General features: G+C 36.2%; 3 protein-coding genes and 3 long non-coding RNA genes across 7 annotated transcripts; 3 read left to right on the top strand and 3 right to left on the bottom strand.

The window, feature by feature from the left end:
* Positions 1-529: 529 nt before the first annotated feature.
* On the bottom strand, positions 530-1,078 carry LOC145229111 (uncharacterized). The gene is made up of 2 exons (XR_013860361.1): positions 741-1,078; positions 530-677 (listed from the first exon to the last, which is right to left on the bottom strand). It is a non-coding gene; the product is annotated as an uncharacterized LOC145229111 (long non-coding RNA).
* A 1,930-nt stretch (positions 1,079-3,008) lies between these two features.
* LOC145230086 (uncharacterized) lies at positions 3,009-5,133 on the top strand. The gene is made up of 3 exons (XR_013860551.1): positions 3,009-3,101; positions 3,951-4,046; positions 4,876-5,133. It is a non-coding gene; the product is annotated as an uncharacterized LOC145230086 (long non-coding RNA).
* A 2,670-nt stretch (positions 5,134-7,803) lies between these two features.
* Positions 7,804-12,245, bottom strand: LOC145229096 (acyl-coenzyme A diphosphatase NUDT19-like). 2 transcript variants are annotated; one of them, XM_080094362.1, is made up of 9 exons: positions 11,923-12,245; positions 11,726-11,855; positions 11,566-11,651; positions 10,452-10,699; positions 10,284-10,388; positions 10,059-10,224; positions 9,878-9,996; positions 9,718-9,809; positions 7,804-8,345 (listed from the first exon to the last, which is right to left on the bottom strand). In XM_080094362.1, the coding sequence occupies exons 2-9, from the start codon at positions 11,847-11,849 to the stop codon at positions 8,125-8,127; spliced, it is 1,161 nt and encodes a 386-aa protein (XP_079950488.1). In that variant the 5' UTR covers positions 11,850-11,855; positions 11,923-12,245; the 3' UTR covers positions 7,804-8,124. The 2 variants fall into 2 exon arrangements, with proteins under 2 accessions (XP_079950488.1, XP_079950487.1); XM_080094361.1 differs by having other exon boundaries at positions 11,726-12,245.
* A 210-nt stretch (positions 12,246-12,455) lies between these two features.
* Positions 12,456-14,602, top strand: LOC145229095 (uncharacterized). The gene is made up of 4 exons (XM_080094360.1): positions 12,456-12,894; positions 13,034-13,738; positions 13,811-14,023; positions 14,099-14,602. The coding sequence occupies exons 1-4, from the start codon at positions 12,487-12,489 to the stop codon at positions 14,582-14,584; spliced, it is 1,812 nt and encodes a 603-aa protein (XP_079950486.1). The 5' UTR covers positions 12,456-12,486; the 3' UTR covers positions 14,585-14,602.
* A 1,609-nt stretch (positions 14,603-16,211) lies between these two features.
* On the bottom strand, positions 16,212-17,139 carry LOC145229097 (uncharacterized). The gene is made up of 2 exons (XM_080094364.1): positions 16,745-17,139; positions 16,212-16,616 (listed from the first exon to the last, which is right to left on the bottom strand). The coding sequence occupies exons 1-2, from the start codon at positions 16,907-16,909 to the stop codon at positions 16,212-16,214; spliced, it is 570 nt and encodes a 189-aa protein (XP_079950490.1). The 5' UTR covers positions 16,910-17,139.
* Positions 17,140-17,404: 265 nt separating this feature from the next.
* LOC145229098 (uncharacterized) lies at positions 17,405-17,980 on the top strand. Its single transcript, XR_013860353.1, has 3 exons — positions 17,405-17,618; positions 17,703-17,800; positions 17,875-17,980. It is a non-coding gene; the product is annotated as an uncharacterized LOC145229098 (long non-coding RNA).
* The last annotated feature ends 2,046 nt before the right edge of the window (positions 17,981-20,026 follow it).

Below are 20,026 nucleotides of genomic sequence, written 5' to 3'. Positions count from 1 at the left end.
GACGTTGCAAAGCGCATCATATAAATGTAATCACGTGATCAGAAGGTTAACAACAAGCGTCACGTGCTGATCGCTAATATGCCTCATCGCAGATTCTTATTTCAACAACGGCCGCCATCTACCTGCTTTTTTGTTTTAAAATTGCTTTTGTAAAGAAATCAGTTTATATCATAAATATACAGTGATGGGATCCTAATTTATTGTCAGCCGGTTCTATCATAAAAGTCTTATTTTTCAGCTGGTTCTGTTACAAAAAGTCCATTGACAGTAACCAGTAATGCTAACCGGTTCGATGATCTCATTATTAAAGCCTTTGTGACTGACAGTGACATGCATCCACAAATCATTAAACATCAGTGAAGAATCGTCAGAAACTAAACATTATGTTTGGCATGTAGCTACAAGTATGATAGAAATAAAAGATGAGCATACACCAGTATATTTGTGTTTATGGTTTTGAATTTAGAAATCCAAAAGAAACTGACAGCACTTTCTAACAAAGCCTATTGCAAAGAGTTGGGACCTTGGGTGAAAAGCATATGCAACCACATGTATTGTTGTGCAGCAACGTCACAAGGGAATTCACAACTTATAGTTGACAAGTGGCTGTCAGTCTGGCAACGTAACTCTGAAGTCTTCCCCGGCACCATTCAACAAATTTTCTGTAGGCAGTATATCTGTAACGCATAGAGGTTGCTGGTGGCATATTGCATGTTAGTAGTTAGTACAGTAAAACTTACTCGTGACAGGTGTTACCCTCATCATGATTTCCCAATTGACGTTTAAAACTTTAAATCGATGACATGCTGCTTCTAATACATACTGTACACGTTGAGACATATATAGATTCAAATCCAGGATATGCTTTTAAACAAAGCAGATTCGACTCAGAATATTCGTTGAACTTGGCTAACTGCTGTTGCACTTACTAATTTCATGGCAGAAAACGCATGATTTTCTCTCCTCCATTATCACATAGTTAGTACATAAACACCTACAATAATTCTGTTACGTGGAAAATACCTTTTGTCAACAACAAAAAAACCTACCTTTTTAACCAAACAGTTGTTATTTATTGCTTAACTGTCAACTACGTATCTACGTTAATTTTATCAGTTGTAAACAATAGAAAAATGTACGAATCAAAGCTAAAACAACAGCTGACCTGCGCCATTGTTAGAAGTTGGTACGAGGTGACGTAACAATCGCTGCTACATATCAAACCAAGGTGTCGCTCGAGAGCTCATTGTTTGATTGAATATCTCGAAAACGACAAATCATAGGACAAAAAAAATTAGTGATTCGGAATCCCTGAATTATGGCAATTCTAAACATCTAAAATGTAGAAAAAGTCACATCGCCGCTGCCGGGGCCCTTTAACAAGTTATGATAAAAAGAAGGATTTGTTTTCAAATTAATGTTGGATCCACCATATATCTTTTATGTTCTATCTATGGTTTAGCATAGGGTTAACAGACGTCAAGAATTTCCCTGACATGTCCGGAATTTTGGCGTCAAATCTGTGTCCGGAAGTATTCGAACCCAGGGTTCGGCAACCTTTTTGCACTGCGGACCGTTTTTGAAACTAAATTTTATCGCGAACCGGTCTTAAAAAAACTACCAATATTTAGCAATGAAAACGCTTAAATTAGTTTATCATGCCCGGGATACATGGGCAAAATGTTTTTATTTAACCTGAAAAATTATACGGCCCGGTAACGATCAACTCCTCCCGGACCGGTACCGGGCCGCGGACCGGCGGTTGCCGACCACTGGTCTAAACTACAGTAGTTCTTTCAATTCTTTTCCCTTTCCCAGGGGATTTAAACGTTTACGTTTGTTGTCGGGGCTTTTTTGATAAACGATGTTTCTACATTTATGCAAAACAACTTATCAGCATGCATTGAAGGCGTTTGGTAAAGTTTTGCGTCTCGAAAGCTAACAACACTCTGTTAAAACGACCGGATCTTGTGAAACTTCATGTTTTGTAAATTGTTATGAAACAAAACTGGACTTTTTATCTTTGTGATAGCAATGATATTTTGGTATAGGACTTTTTGGGTCGGTGACAGTGGTGGGATTCAAATTTTTCTGTCAGGCGTTTCTATCACAAAATTCACATTTTTCAGCCGGTTCTGTTACAAACGGACTATCGACAGTAACCAGTAATGCTAACCGGTTCGCTGATCTCATACAATTTCGTGAGACGGTTATATAGAACCAGTGCGAACCGGCTGAATCCCACCACTGGATATGATACCAATTAAGCATCTTTAAAAATATTTTTCGTCATGCGGTTACACTGGTTAAGCCTACTCGACAATTGTTCAAGTATGTCCTCAACGGATGGATACCAAGCATCTTGTGAAGCGTAACAAAGATTCGAGTTGCATGAAAAATTTTTTTTGTATTAACATCGTTTGCTGTGAGTTATTTTTTCGCCTAGAATCGAACCTCACAACAGTATATATTCTCTGACGTTTTCTCCTAAGCGAGTAGGCTAGTCGACGATGTTTAGCTTAAGGATCTAGCCAGACGTAAAAAGTTATATAACGCTTGCGGTTCGTCACGGACTGCTTGATGGCGAGAATCCAAATCAGAGCATGATGGTTTGCTTCTGGTAAGATTTTGTCACAGTGCAGTCAATATGCTTTTCTGTAAATTATATTTTTACAGGTTTGTTGATCAGTATATAAACTAATTACCTGGATTTGCAACAAAGTTGAAAAAAATGAGATGAAGGCCTGTAATGGCGAAATATATTTCACTATTCGAGAATACCAGCGCAATTGAGGTTTTTCGAGGGAACGCATGCAACTTTTTCTTGAGCGTTTTAGAAACGTGTTGGAGAATAAAGCGATTAATACAAAATATATAAAATGTACGATTTTAGCAAACAGGTCGCGAAGGTAAACGAAAAACCAAAATAGCTGGGAACTTGGACCTAGAGCCTATATATTATAGTAGCGTTCTAAATGAAAAGTTCGATGTTTTGACAGATCCAACATTTAAGAAAGCTTCACAACCATCTGAACAACAAAAAATGAAATTTAGTTGGACAAGTGCTTTGATGCTTTTAGTTGCCATTGGGTTTATTGAAGGTAAGAAAGAAATCTAGAAGTAAACAAATTTTCGGGTCAGGTTCGTGCTTTAAGTTGTGGTAAAGGAGGCTTGACTTGCCCCTGAAATCATATGATTTTCATAGAACTATCGTCATGCGGGTTTTTATTGTCTGGTTTGGGCCGAGTTTCGGGCTTGTACATTTGGGTTTGAGCCGGGTTTTATAGGCTTGTATTTTAGACTTAGGGCTCAAAAGATTTTTCAGTCCGCTTAGAATTCTATCTTGACCTTGACCTGTATGGCCGTAATAGGCCAAAGGTATATGCAATTCTTTTTGGAGAACAAAATATTTAAAAAAATAGAACTCACAAATTGCCTTCCAAAAATGTGTTTTCGCTTTACGTTTGCTTAAATTATAATATTTTACCATCAAGCATATCAAAACAGTCAAATAGCCTACACAGTTAGTTAAACCAGGGATGCACAACATTTTCGCTACGACATCGCAGATCCTTATTTCACCAACGACCGCCAAATTGCCTGTTTGTTTTTGTTTCAAAATTGCTGAGGTGAAAAATAGGTTAGCATCATATGTATATATACCATCTGATGGCGCCTGAAAGGCCCAGCCAAATTTAAGCAATTGAGTTTTATTTACGTTCACGGTCGCCAGTACATATGTGTTAATATACATGTTCACAGGTTGTGGTTGGTTGTACACCTCTGAGTTAAACGAAATAAGGCATAGGCAGGTTTTAGACATAGGCTACATCCGTTAAAAAATGGATAAATAACTTTTGTCAAAAAAGTAATTAAAAAAATACATAAAAAATACCGGTATAATTAGGCCTAAGTGTATATATTTTATAAAAATAAGTACACATTTACAGGTCGATTTCATCACCGACAATTGTTCCAAAAATGTATAAGTTCCTATTGCAGTCGCGAATGGCTTTACACCGGCTTGAGTTGCCAATACGCGAGACGTAAGTATTCACATAACAAGCAAACGGTTGGGACTTCGTTCTTTAGCGCAGAACTTTGTGGTTTGACATTCAAAGCGATTTAAACGTCTTATAGTCTGGGGTCTGTAACTTTTATGCACTGCGAATCATTTTAAAACTTAATTTATTTATTATTATTTTTTTGCAAGTCGACCTTAGAAAAACAAGTTGCATGTTAAATTTTATACTTTAAGTTTAATTCACTGAATTATTAAAAAAGTCTTAACGAAACTGAAACGCCAAACAAAATATTTATCAGTAATTCAAACATGTTTGTTGAACGTATTAGCCCAGATGCCCCATTCCAAACAACAAAATAGATGCCCCATTTCCGACAACAAAGAAATGAATAAAAAAATGCATAACGTTTTGATCAACTGTTTCCGATAATGAAACGCTTAGTGTACTTCAAAAACCAAAATGACTCGATTCAAAAAACACGGAACATTTCATTCCATCGAGTTTTTGTCCTTAAATGTTGGCACAAGCGTTGTTACAAAAACGTAAAATTTCAACTTGATTAAGGCCCTGGAAGCCCAATACAAGCATTTTCAATTTTTGCTGTAGATTGCGCCGCTTTTTTATTTTTAACTCGATGTATAAGCCGATAATACCCAAACTTTTAGGTGGATTTGGTGCCTTTGTATATTGCAGCTTTGGAAAGTACAAATCGTTCGAATAAGCCTTAAGCTAAAGCATGTCTTTGTATATACAGTGACAATTTTGATAGTTTCATGATAGCTTTTTCAAAACCGCGACTTTAGCCTACAGTCAAACCATTAATTTTAAACACCTTCCGTTTGTGTTACAGATCACCGACCATGTCTTTGGTGCCAGATGCATGTGTGTCGCCACTTCAGCGGTTGCTTCTCAATTTTCGGAGGCGGCATCTGCTGAATTAGTCCGCAGACAACGCCTTTGGTTGATTTTTTAGTATATGTCTTCAAACTAAACGTGTATAAACACCTTTGCTTGCTTTTTTCCTTCTTCCTCTACAGTTTCTTATCCGGCTGCTTGTTTTAGCCTAAGCCCAGTGGTTCCCAACTTATGGGTCGCGACCCAAAGTCGGGTCTCCTGAACATTCTGATGGGTCGCTTGTTTTAGTGACAATTACAGCATCTACTTTCTGACGCCTCGTAGCGTTGCTTTTATGTTACCCAGGGCTTTAAATTGTTGCCCAATAATAACTTCATCACAACTTGTCGTGATAATGGTTAAAACTGTTTGTGACGTCATAAAGTGATGTGTTAGTTCACAGTAGAGCGTTGTCTGGCTAATAATGCCTTGATTCAGCTCCAAGTTCGGAATAAATGGAAATATTTGGTCGTAAAAAACAACAGCGTTTATTCTGCGCTTTTGAACTTGTAAAATGTAAATGATTATTATCACTGTTGTTGTGTCCATGCCCGCTGTGTTTTTTGAGTGAAACTTGTATATCGCAAGACCCTGAACAGCTTAAATATAGAAGTCGCAGGCGAAAAATTTCCTACACGTTGTAGTCTTGCGTCACACCGAGTTTAATCAACATCTCAAATGCGACAAGAAACGTAAATTAGGTTTGTAAACTTATGTTGTTCACCCCTGTTAAATCATTTTCAATATAAAATAACACTGTAAATCAGTTATTTGTAAAAACAGCCTTTATACAACAGCCAAAGAGCTTGTTTACAAGTAATACATTACATTGCGTACGTTTCAACAATCTTTGTTGTCAGCATCAGTGCAAGGTGACAGACGTTCTTATATAACAGGTGTGTTTTGTTTGCTGCGGCTTTTGGAAAGCTTGACGAAACCACTTGAACATGACCTGATGAAATGTCAAATAAACACCACAGGAGGATTAATATCAAATATCTGACTTGAAATTCAGCACACCTCCTCTTAACCCCATAACCTCATCAAGATTAGATTACGTGTGATACAGCCTTCTTACTTCCGCCTAGTGTCTTCAACGTTCCGGACGCATGGCCCGGCAAGTTAAAAGCAGGGTTTCGGGACTAAATTGAAAAAAAATCCCCGGATTAGAACACCAAGCAAAAGAGTGCATTTTGGACTGGTATTTTAGCTTACAATAACTGTGCGTTTTGCAAAACGCATATTTTTCCAAGGTAAACGCTTATTTCATCAAGTGAAACTGAAACAAGCGACAATTTTTCGTGGGGTTGCGAACGACCGAGCGTTTTAATGCATTACTAGAAGACACTAGAAATGTTAAAGTAGAACAACAAGGTATTCTAGAATAATTGTTTCGAATAGAATATCGAATCCAATTATTATATCATGTTTACTGTGCAATCATCATTCTTGACACTAATGAAATCAAACCATCAGTTCAATACACTATGAAACATTATTTTCTAAAATATAAAACAAGAACCAACAAAAACAAAGAAAAACCACTGGAAAAAAACTTTGCACAACTGTTATAAAACAAAATGCCCTAAAATATACAAAGATATATAGAGAATTTAGCTTAACCGTGAAAAGTTAGTTAAACCAATTTTATTTAGTAATTTCTATTGCCTTTAGTAGGAGTAACTGTGTTGTGAGCATACTGAGGTAATTTGATTTGTTGGTAGAGGACTGACCTAGAATCCCTAGTGTACAAATATGTAATGTTTGTTAACTATAACAATTGCAGTGTACAAGTATAAAATGTTTGTTAACTAAAAACAGACACCCTAGCAAACAAAGTTTGGATATTGAGTGTACCAACACAGCTGACGTACAAAAGTTGACATTTGTAGCGTTAACTCGATCACAACATTTTATGTTTATGTGGGGTTAAGAAATGAACCAGAACGTCATATAGTTTAGCATTACTGGTTTGCGATATTAACAGACAATACCATGCTTCTAATTGCTGTCTAACGCCATAACCGTTGATTGTTTTTGTTGTCGAAAAACAGTTAAACGCTGTCAAGACGTTGCAAAGCGCATCATATAAATGTAATCACGTGATCAGAAGGTTAACAACAAGCGTCACGTGCTGATCGCTAATATGCCTCATCGCAGATTCTTATTTCAACAACGGCCGCCATCTACCTGCTTTTTGTTTTAAAATTGCTGTTGTAAAGAAATCAGTTTATATCATAAATATACAGTGATGGGATTCTAATTTATTGTCAGCCGATTCTATCACAAAAGTCTTATTTTTCTGCTACAAAAAGTCCATTGACAGTAACCAGTAATGCTAACCGGTTCGATGATCTCATAAAATTTCGTGAGACGGTTCTACAGAACCGGTGCGAACCGGCTGAATCTCACCACTGGTTGGTAATGTGTAACAACATGCGATATGACGCTTAAGATATTTATTGGAACCGTCCGGAATTTTGGTAAGGCAGATATGGTAACCCTACTCTAACAGCCACAAAGGTGTACGTGTTGATCAATCGGCGTGTTAGAGGTCACAAAAATTTGTGGATGTAAGACTTGTAGTGTGCAAAACGTATATATACCACTATTTCAATACATTTCCCAAAAATTTTATTCAGTAATTTTTCGTGGCCATGTATATTTTTAGTTGCACTTTCAAATGTAAAACGAGCTTTCGAAAGTTTTTTGGAAACTTGTGGTCAAAAAAATGAACGAATATTATTTAAATTTTGACCAAACAAATAAAAAACAATCACGTTAAAACAACATTTTACAACACAACTTTAAAATCAGATGCATTTGTTACAACATCTTTGGGAAAAACTGCATTAAACCACTCTTTGGACTAAATAACAAAAGCTATTGTTGCCAATAAGAAATGGTTATTTTTATTACACGACTGTGATAATTACCAGCCTAACAAGCACGAAGAAACACATACATTTTCAAATCATGGGCAAATACACCACTATGAGCCTTTCACTGCGTTATTGGAAGTTCTGACCACGTCTGCATGTCAAATCCTAATATTTGTGTGTTTAGAAGTTAAAACTAACAACTTCGCACACGATTTATGGTCTCGGAAATTTATTAAATAACACGATCGGTAAAATCGACATGCAACATAAATAATTGTGTTGCTGCATAGATTAAAATGAGAAAGGAAACAAAACAAAAACGATTACAAATTCGCTTTAAGGTTTTCTACCGATGTGTCAACTGCCTTAACGTGACCATAGGGTGGTTCGTAGTTGCATGTGATAGCATACGGTTCAGAGTTTTTCCGTGACGAGTGGTTCAACTTCGGCGGTTGTATTTTCAACATCTCGCTGTAGGTGTGAGGAATGTTTATTAGCTCGCCAGCACCCTTGTTCACATACTCTTGAGGATAAAATCGATCACCTTCAAAATGGAAAATTGCGTAAAAATGCAATCAACGATACAAAAACGCCTTTTCAAAATATGCTTAACCGGAGGAACAACTACATAGAGTGGCTTTTGAAAAGTTTGCAGGTATGACAATGATATTCACAATTGCAGGTATGACAATGATATTCACAATTGCAGGTATGACAATGATATTCACCGATTTTTAGCCAAACCAATATTTTATGTTCAAAAATAACAAAAACTTTTCCCTTTGTCTCATAGAAAACAGGTAAACTATGAAGAAATAACATGCAAACAACAAAAACAAATTAAGAAATAGGAAATGCCTTCAATATGTATTAAGACACTGCTGACACTCCTCTAGATAAAAAAGGCACATTACTGCTGTTTCAAAATACACCATTTAGTGAATAAAAAAATGTTTTCCTCCTGGGGTATATATATTTAATGAAATAAAATACTCTGGTTCCCTACTCTCTTGGTGTTTATGTCAATTCTGTAACATATCTGTTTCAAAAAGACCCCACATCCCGATTCGTTATTTATTAATGATGGATTGTTTTGTTCCGAAAAAAAAATATATTTGAATAAAACTTTAAAGACATTATGATATAACTGTGGTGATACTGAACACATCATGTTCGTACATGGTTAGCAGTTTTAAATGTATAAAATTTGCTTTTGGAAGCATTGCCAGTTAGAGCTGTTCAGGTTGGCATAAGGGTTAGAAATTTAAATAACACTATAATATGACCTCAGATACTCTGTTAGGGCTTATATTCTCAGATGTAACATACCATATAGCATGTAGTACCACCCATATAGCTGTATTTGTTTTACTGAATGGTATTACAATCACACTGCAAGTACAGCACACTTAGCTGGGACAAATGATTAAGTTTTCAGCACTTTTGACCTTTGGAATATGTTTGTGTGATAAAACCTAGAATTAGGGAGAGTCTTTTTGTTGATAATGGACCAACAAAATTCAATAATTTAAACAACCTGCAGGTAATGATAGGTTAGGTCATGATTCTACAGCAGTGGTTCTCAAACTTTTTTATTGTCGGGGCCAAATGGTATTTTTTAAGTGTGTAGAGAGCCGCAAAAAAACGAAACCTTTAGAAAATCACTAAAGATTATTACTTTGAAAGCTAAAATAGCAATGTTTGGTGGTTTTCTGAGGTCTGGTGCGAGCCGCAAAATAAGTAGTTGGGAGCCGCATGCGGCCCCGAAAACCGAGTTTGAGAACCACTGTTCTACAGCATTATATACTATACAAGTGTTAAGTAGACTGTACCATCTGTCATATGCTTGAGCAAAAAATATTGTTGAGGTAAAAATGAAAAAAGGTGTATATATTGCTTCCTCTTAAAATACTAACCAGGATACAACATCATCATTTTGTCATCTGAAGTTTTGGCAACAAGGGGCAACCATCTTTCCATGCCTTTTAGTCGCCTATTAAAAGTAAACCTACAAACAAAACTAAAAGTCAAATCTGGCAACTTTCCAACTTTACTAATTGTTAGAAGAGTACTTACTTCTGTAATTCTTCAAACTTTCTAAAATTAAGAAATCTTCTCAATTCATAAATTTGTGGAGGACCTAGTTGAACTTCTTTTAGTTGATTAGCTTCTAAGATACCTTCAGGTGTTTTCCACTGTGAACAAAGTTTACAATTTTAAAACAGTAGCAGCTTTTAAATCAGATTAGCAAGCTTACAATCATGTTTGTTGTTTCATTGTTGTCCTGCTGTGCATACTGTGGGATATTTGGAATGAAAGTTTTGTAAAATACGGTGTCAAATCTTTTTGAGAACACTTTAGCTGCAATGGTAGGAGTAAGCCAATTGCACCATTCATGCAGTGACCAAATATCAGGAACACACCTGCACAAACGGCATCAGTTTACAGACAATGTATGAAAATTTGGCATTTTTACACTAACTTTAATGTAGAGCACATATCTATGAATGCAGAAGCATCATCATGGACTTTTTTTCTCCAGTGTTCCACATCAGAAACAGTTGAAAATTGAAATGGGCTTGCAAGTCTAAGAGAATATGTTAAAATGTAAACCATATGTTAAGTTTATCTGAGAGCAAACATTGCATACCCTTCCAATTGATGTTCATTAGCCTTATTACAGGAGAGCAAAATACCACATTCCTCAAAAGTCTCACGGATAGCACATATTCTAAATGATACTTCATTTGATAATGCTCCTTTGCTGCTGTCATGATTTAATGAAAATAAAGGAGAGCGATAACCATCATTTTGTTGTACTTTAAGTTGCTTGAATCCATCAATAAATTGACTGTCAATAGAGTTGAAAACATCCAACCACTTTTCAGAGCAGTCTGCCTTTGAAAAAATGATAAAACAACCATTTAGAATATCCAATAGCCTGATATGACAATCAAATGTAGTTTGTATTGAAATCAATTCCTACAGTAATAGGTTTCCAAGAGATAACTATACTCAACCAAACTCAAAATGCAAAGCCCTAGGCCAAAGATGGCAAATCATTGACCTGTCATGTGAGTTTTAGTGACCGACTTGCACTTTCAAAAATTTATACTGATTCCTATGTGGGGTTACCACACAACCAGGGTTAAAAAGCAACACAACACTTAACTTCAATCCCTTTGCCAGATTTCCTATTGTCTTAAAATTCCGATTATTGAGTTGAGTCAATTGTGAGGCAACAGATATGTTTATTTAAACGTACAACTTGAAACGATTTGCTGTAGCTTTGTCACTGCTGTTCGGTTATTTATGCGAGTCCTTGTCGTCTCAGCTCAGGCATGACCAGGGTTTTTTTAAGGTTTGATTTGGGTGACCGCTAAGTAGTTTTAAGAGACCGCAAGTGTTTCATTTAAATACCAAAAAATAGCCATATTTGCTTAAACGAATGATATAAAATAATTTTGGGAAACCGCTGGAGAAATTTGAAACACCTTAAAAAAACACTGGACATGACTACTGTATTAAGTTGAAAACTACCTAGGACTTGCATAGAAGACGCAGAAACAAGTTTCTCATTGACGTTGAAATATAATAGAATCTGTGACCCACGTTGTTTTCTTTCCAAATTATGATCTCATGTATGACCCATTTAACTAAAAAGGTTCGCCATCCCTGCCCTAGGCCAAACAGAATCAATCGTCATTCAGAATTTGCTCATCATGTATTAGTCATAGAACAGAAAAATATCTAAACAAACTTACCTTGTCAATTCTTCCACCAGGAAAAACATAATTATTTGGGTAGAATGAGCTGTTTGAGCTTCTTTTGAGCATGAGAACATCATAATCTATAGTTTTAAAACATGAATTGTTACCAATTGATTTATTTCTGATAATAAATGTACTGAAGGTTGGTACTGACCACTTAACCACGATTCTGCAGCATTTTTATTGGGGCATGTAAGTATTACAGTGGCAGCATCTTTCCAGTTCATTTTGATTTTATTGTGCAGCGCTTGTCTCTTCAAGAACTGTGTTAGTTTCATAGCAGCCTAATCCGTCAACAACCAAAACGTTCAAAAACAATTTAAAGTAGCTTACCACAAATAATTAACTTGCGTTTTTTTTTGCACGTTCAATGATTGACAAGTAGACAACTCTCAATCCTATTGCTGCTGTTTTCTTGTCGGGAAATTTTCCGGGATTTCCCAAACAGATAATGATGCGTGTGAACTTAAAAATCTTCCATTTCGAATTTAATGCATTTATTTTGTTTATTTGATAGGTTGACTATTGTTTTTTTACTAAAATTTTATTAATTGCCATGTAAATGATTCACAAATACAAGGCAATAAAAAGTCAAGCTAAATGCGTTGTTTGGTGGTATAGCGGATCATAATTTTTGGACATGATTATTATTTCAAACTCTGTCTGAAGCAAATCCATACGGATACTTTTTATTCATCCCGAAGGTCTGATCATTACTTGTGTAAGGTAGTGGACACATGTAAATATAAAACATCAAAAGTTTTTTCATACAATGTCTGCAAAGCGAATGAGAAGCCAACATATTCAAAAAAAGCGTAAAATGATGCCGAAAATATTGATTTTTGATTGATATTTATTACAAATAATACTAATTTCCCTTTTAAATAATAAAAAAAAAACATAAAATATGAAATCATGCAGTGTAACCATTGTATTCAAACGTCACAAAGCACTATCTCCCAGGAAACAGCTGATCATTTACAACTTGAAAGAAAAGTGGAAATTCTGTATTGTGCTGATTGCAGTAACAGGAGTTGCAGTATGAATTTTATTTCACCAAAAGCGTTATTGCTGATGTTGATCTGCTGTATTCGCGTGAATTTAAGCACGGAAGGCGCGGTATCGAAACATGCTTCAAGGAGAGGCGATGGGAGTCGTATGGAGAGTTTGCAGCAGCCTGCCATGGTGGTTGATAGTCATGAAAATGGCCAGTCTTACACAAGCTGGTGGCTGAAAATTTACTTGATCCAGTTTGCCGTGATTGTGCTCATATTTCTCAATGTCAGACGAGTTTTTATAGAACGAAGAGATTCGCTTATTAAGGTAAAATAGCAACATAACTTATTGTTGTTTCATGAAAAACATTACATTATTTCAACACTTCTTGTTTAGGTATAGTTAAGGCATTCTAAGATCTTACCGACCAATTCTCTCTAATATTGTTGATTTTGTTTTTCTTTAGATTCTGAAACACAAGCAGCAACAGCGTCAAGTTTTGGTTGCCAAGTTTAAAGAAATTATCAAAGTAATTGAAAAAAGAAATTCCGATTCTCCGGGCCAAAATTTAAATTCTTCACAAAGAATTCGGAAACGGAGAATGAGATTGAGACGAAAATCGGGAAAAATTCGAAGGCGATATTTTTCGCCACAAACATTTGAAATTACCGTTGAAATGGAAAATACCCAGGCTTTCACATGTTCTGAATTTGAAAACAGCCCGAGTAAAAGCTGTTATCTTGACCACAACGAAAATGAGAATCAATTTGTGGAAGGCTTTTCGCAACAAGAAAATAAAAATATGAGTGGTGTTTATTGTGGAGATTTGAATTCCCCCTGTGATGACGTCAACACCCATATCACTCGACCGCATTTTGTCGAACCACTCGATCTGAAACAGATAACAGAAGCTGGAATGAACGGACCCTTCTCTGCATCGTCCACAGAATGTTGGTCACCATCAAAACTTCGCAGTGGAAATTCATCTCGTGGCGTCATTGGACATGACGTCAACAGTTGGAATCAACCCGTATTTGACCCAACAAATAACATTCGTCAATCCATGCCACCACATACCGTGCAAATCGAAAAATTGATCAACGAGTTTAAAGAGTTTGAAGCAATGAAAGACAAAGAATTGCCAGATAAAATAATGAAGGCTCAAGCGGAGGTAAAACTAGTCTTGTTAATTGTATTTGTTGTTAAATAATTATAGAAATTCATGATTATTTACTTTTGTCAGGTCGCCGAGGAACTGGAAAAAATTAAAGTTGGTTTTCAACTTCCGAAAGAGAAACACGAGTTTACTGAGAGCGAGTTGTATTCTTGCCCGAAACTTCAATCGCGTAAAGCAGAACTCGACAAAATCAGATCACAAATCAAGCTTGTGGAACAGGAAATTAAAAAATCGGAAATGAATTGCAAAATATTTGAGCAACTTCAACCAAAACCCGAGGTCAATTGAAGAATTGGTTAATTAGCAGATGTAAAATAAAATTTCAGCGACTTATATTGCGTTGTTCTGTTTTAGAAAGCCGATAGAGAGCGTGAAATTGAAATCGCGTTGGCTCGTGAGCAAATTGGATTTGATCGATATTACGCAACCCGAAACAACATCATTCGTCGGATCAAGTCAGCAATGGAAATACATTGGAATATTGCTTCGAAAACTAAAGACTGTCACGTAAAGAAACCAAATGCAGACAAAGCCATGTGTTTCGAGTGCGCCTTCGGTGGTCATAAATTGTATTCGATAGTGGGAATGGATGACATCATCGCTTCAACGAGTTGCGAGTTCTTGGGACAGCACAATGGTTTTGAAAAGTCGTGTCCGTTGGTGTCGCTCGTCAACTCGTGGTTTGAAAAACTTGAGGTTGATAAAAGTGCCACAAATTGCGAGAAAGCAAATAAACTTGAAAAACTCTTGAGTCACGTGTTAAAGGATTTTTTTAACAAACGCTACCTGGATCGCGGACAATTGATCAGTCACGTTTATCGCACTGTCATGAGCGACTAATGTGATTTTATTTTAGTTTTGCATGTTGAATAAAATACATAAAAATCATAGCTATATTCTTTTAAAATTACATTTAGAAATTGTGTCACAAATACGTGCGCCACAAATCTTTAAGCTAAAAGTGCATTTAGTTTTTTACCCCGGCTGGGTGTGGATCCGCTTACATGACCATATTCTCCTACCAATTGATGCAAATAATGATAAAGGTTTTCCTGGCCACTTAACCACGATTTTGTGGCTTTTTGTATGGCCATGTTCTTGTGACACTGGCAGCATCGCTTCAGCGTTAGTTTTACAATCCAACAAAAACACAACTTGTTATTAACAAAAACATTTCTATAATTTTGAAGTAACATTTTTTAAATTCAAATTTTACTTTCATCTGGAATAGCCTATCTTTTAATTCTGCCCCGGTGCCCCCTCCCCGTTCTCGTCTCTGGGCCTAGTCTTGAATTTTTTTATGATTTTCCAATAAATTCCCTTTGTTTTTATTAGCTTGTTTTGATTTTTTTCATTGCGCATAATATGACATATGACAGGCATAGGCGCCGAGTCGGCGGTTTCCAAAGCACGGTGGCGGCCACCCTGGATATTTTTGTTTGTTTGTAGCGGTATTTTATGAAATATAGTCAAATCGGAACAAAAGTAGGAACAATTTTGCATTTAAACAAGCGTACTGGCGAAACAACCACAAAACGTAGCTTAAAACTGCAACATGCTTTGGTTGGTGCCTTGTTTGTGACGTCAAACGCACAACAATGCGACTGTGTTGTAATAAATGATTATTTTAGCATATGAGGCAGCAACAACTGGGCGGAACATTTTTTGAACGTTTCTTAACCAATGACGAACGCTACAGCAACGTGTTGAAGTTTACAACTACATAGTATCTCAAACATATCTTTTTTTCTAAATTTTGCCGAACGTCTTGATCCCTGTGTATGACGCAATGTTTTGCAACCTGAAACATTGTCTGTCACACTATCAGTGATTGTGATGTCACAACTTTAGCATTGTTTGTTGGTATCACATCTTATAAGCGAGACCGCCTCGTGTTTATTAGTGACTGGAACTTACAGCGTCTGCATGCGTTTTTTAACTGGCCAATTATGTTTTTTTTTGGGTAACGAACAGGAAAATTATGCTGTTTAAAAACTGAATCGTCCAATGTGTGACTTGAATATTTAGTGATCGGTAAGCATATGTTAAACCTTGTTGTTAACCTTTCGGATTTGAATTTATGTGAAACCTGTATTCAGGCGTGAATTTCGCCGTCGTCCAACCCCGTGTTATTCTGAACCGAACTGTGTTATTCCGGTAAGATTATTGTTGCTTAAAGTTTGCCGTCCGTAACTAGTGTGATTAAGTTATTTGATGCTGTGTTTACAGACCTTCTACTGACCGCTTGCATTTAAACGACGCATGGAGTCACGCCTTCCGATAATCAAAGACAGCGCAACACCACTAGTGGTCCATGGACCACCAGTTGAGAACCACTGACATAGACAATGGGTTACAGCAAGGTGGGTATTGTTGGTAAAATGTCAATTGCTTATGTCCATAATACAGCTAATGACACATCCATTTTTGTAGGTGCCGCAACAAGACACCTCAACTGAAAATTTAACTATGTGACATCGTTAATTGTATGGGTGTTGGCGTCATCATAGGCAGTATTACCATTTTCATCCTCATATTGAACATTGTCCATATTTTCGTTTTCTAGCGCGAGAGGATGTTGTAAATTTTGAAGTTTGTTGTTGTTGTCATCAAGGTAGAAGCCTCTAGCCGGGCTGTTTTCCAAGTTAGGACATTTGGAAACCTGGGTATTTTCCATTTCAACGGTAATTTCAAATGTTTGTGGTGGAAAATATCGCCTTCGATTTTTTCCCGATTTTCGTCTCATTCTCTGTTTGCGAATTCTTTGTGAAGAATTTGACTTTTGCCCTGGAGATTTGGAATTTCTTTTTTCAATCACTTTGATAATTTGGCAAACCAAAATTTGGCGCTGTTGCTGCTTGTGCTTTAGAATCTGAAGAAAAAACAAAATCAATCAGGTTAGATAAATAAGTCGGTAAGATCTTAGCATGCCGTAACAGGAAGTGTTGAAATAAAGCAATGTTTTTGATGAAACAACAATAAGTTATGTTGCTATTTTACCTTAATAAGCGAATCTCTTCGTTCTATAAAAACTCGTCTGACGTTGAGAAATATGAGCACAATCACGGCAAACTGGATCAAGTAAATTTTCAGCCACCAGCTTGTGTAAGACTGGCCATTTTCATGACTATCAACCACCATGGCAGGCTTCTGCAAACTTTCCATACGACTCCTATCGCCTCTCCTTGAATTGAAGCATGCTTCGATATAGCGCCTCGCGTGCTTAAATTCACGCGAAGACAGCAGATCAACATCAGCAATAACGATTGTGGTGAAATAAAATTCATACTGCAACTGCTGTTACTGCAATCAGCACAATACAGAATTTCCACTTTTCTTTCAAGTTGTCAAGTGTAAACTATCAGCTGTTTCCTTGGAGATAGTGCATTGTGACGTTTAAATTTAATGGTTATACTGCAATGATTTTATGTTTTTTTTTTGATTTTATAAGGGATATTAAGATTAAGTTATTTGTATTAAAGATCAACCCAAAATCGTTATTTTTGGCATCTTTTTTGATTGGTCATAGAAAAAACTTTTGATATTTTTTATGTAGCCTAGTTTGTCCACTAATTTACACAAGTTTTGCTCAGACCTTCGGTATGAATAAAAAGTGTTTGTCTGGATTTGCTTCAGATAGAGTTTTTTCCAAAATTTTATTTCACTTTTTATAGTCTTTGAATCATTTGAATGGCAATTAAATGAATATTTTAGCAAAAAAATGTAATACTCGTCCTATCAATAAACAAACGTTAAATACGAAATGAAAGACATTTCACAATCACGCGCTTCATTATTTGTTTGGGAAATTCCCGACAGGAAGACCACAGCAATAGGATTGAGAATTGTCAATACTTGAACGTGCGAAAAAAACGTAAGTTCATTATTTGTAGAAAGCTACTTTTTTAAAACATTTTGTTTGTTGACCCACTATGAAACTAACACAGTTTTTTAATAGACAAGCGCTGCACAGTAAAATAAAAATGAACTGGAAAGATGCTGCCACTGTAATACTTACATGCCCCAATAAAAATGCTGCAGAATCGTGGTTAAGTGGTCAGTACCAACCTTCAGTACATTTATTATCAGAAATAAATCAATTGGTAACAATTCATGTTTTAAAACTATAGATTATGATGTTCTTATGCTCAAAAGAAGCTCAAACAGTTCATTCTACCCAAACAACTACCTTTTTCCTGGTGGAAGGATTGACAAGGTAAGTTTGTTTCTTCAGATTATTTTTTATTTGAATTGGAAATTAAAAAAAAAAAAAATTTTTGTTTGACCTACGGTTTTGTATGCACTTTGAGTTAAGGAATTGTTGGTTGATGTAAAGTAGATTTATTACAGGGAAAGCTTCTGATGTAGGAATTTATTTTGATACAAACTACATTTATTTGTTATATCAAGCTATTCCACACAGGGGCGTATCCAGAAATTTTTAAAGGGGGGGGTCCAACAATTTTTTTGGGGGAAATCCCTAATGACGTCATTATGACGTCACACGTCGTTCAAAACGACGCGTTATGCGGCAAAGCACTTTTTCCAAAATTGGCGGTTTCTCTTACCATCTAATTGACAGGAAGAACAGGTAATTTTAGCGAAAGCTTTGTAGTTTTCTGATTTCGCCGCTGCTATCTAGCTTACTCAGCCAAACTGCAGCTGCAAAATAAGCGTGACTGTCAGGTAATCAAAATCGTTGCTTAAAAAAACAGGGTCCAATTTCTAAAGAACTAAATCTCTTGCTGAAGCGGTAATCCTACTGTTAAGTTGCGCAATGTCACGAATGCACCAAAGGTGGTAACTGCAGAAGGCATAAATTGTGCCTGGCAAGTAACAAATTACCCTAATAACATAACTCGATTTACAACGATCTAATGTTTTTGACAAACTATTACGTGTTTGGCGGATCAAAGCAACACAACATTACACGTTTTTAACACTTTTACATTGTTCAAATGCAAAAACAGTTTGATATGTTGCACTTAGTGCAGTTACCACTTAGCAAGAAACTGCTACCAGCGTCCTAGCCGGAACGTAACTTTCCGATTGTTAGCGCATAAACCTCCTTATTAAACCCTTGTTACGTCACAATTGGCGATTAGATAACAAGCGAATACAAGAGATTCAAGGCTCGCGTCTTTGAGATAACGACTCCCTGTTATCACGCAGTTTGGCCTATTTAATTTACGCACGACTTTTTGAAAAGGGGGGGGTCCGGACTTAACACTTGTATAGTGTATAATACCTAACCTATCCTTATGTGCAGAGTGTCTAAATTATTGAATTTTGTTGACCCATTATCAACCAAAAGACCCTCCCTAAATCTAGGTTTTATCATACGAACATATTCGAACCATCAAAAGTGCTAAACACTTTACTATTTGTATGCTGTAGTTCCAGTGTGATTGGAATACCATTCAGTAAAACACATACAGCTATATGGGTGGTACTAAATACTGTGTGGTAAATCCATTTTTATTCACTAAATGGTATATTTCGTAACTGCAATAATGTGCCTTTTGTATCTAGAGGAGTGTCAGCAGTGTCTTAATACATATTGAAGGCATTTTCTATTTCTTTAGTTGTTGTTTTTTGTTTGCATGTTATGTCATTATGGTAACAGTTCTTTGAGACAAAGATTAAGTTTTGCAAAAAGCAAATTTGCAAAAGCAAATCTGTGTATTTATTTCTTAGCTTGAGCTGACTAAGCACAGATATACAATTTTAATCAATCCGTTTTTAGGTGATCGATTTTATCCTCAAGAGTATGTGAACAAGGGTGCTGGCGAGCTAATAAACATTCCTCACACCTACAGCCAGATGTTGAAAATACAACCACCGAAGTTGAACCACTCGTCACGGAAAAACTCTGAACCGTATGTTATCACATGTTACTACGAACCACCATACGGTCACGTTAAGGCAGTTGGCACATCGGTAGAAAACCTTAAAGCGAATTTGTAATCGTTTTTGTTTTGCTCTTTTCTCATTTTAATCTATGCAGTAACACAATTATTTTTGTTGCATGTCGATTTTACCGATCGGTGTTATTTAATAAATTTCCGATACCAAAATATTATGTGTGAGTGTGATGTTGTTAGTTCGCGTGAGTAGCGTCAAACACACAAAGGATGCGGTCTCTAAACGTGACCGGGAATGGAAGGCAGTGCGAAAACATCAGAGCAATAACAATGAGGCACTAATAGTGATGTATTTGCGTTTTAGAATTTTTTTCGTGCTTGTTGGTTTAATAGTAATTGTTAATATTAGCGGTGTACA

This window comes from Phallusia mammillata, chromosome 5, assembly GCF_965637545.1.
Source record: "Phallusia mammillata chromosome 5, kaPhaMamm4.hap1.1, whole genome shotgun sequence".
Classification (NCBI taxonomy): Eukaryota; Metazoa; Chordata; class Ascidiacea; order Phlebobranchia; family Ascidiidae; genus Phallusia; species Phallusia mammillata.
Note: the sequence above shows the minus strand (reverse complement) of the source record. Positions and strands in the feature narration are given on the sequence as shown.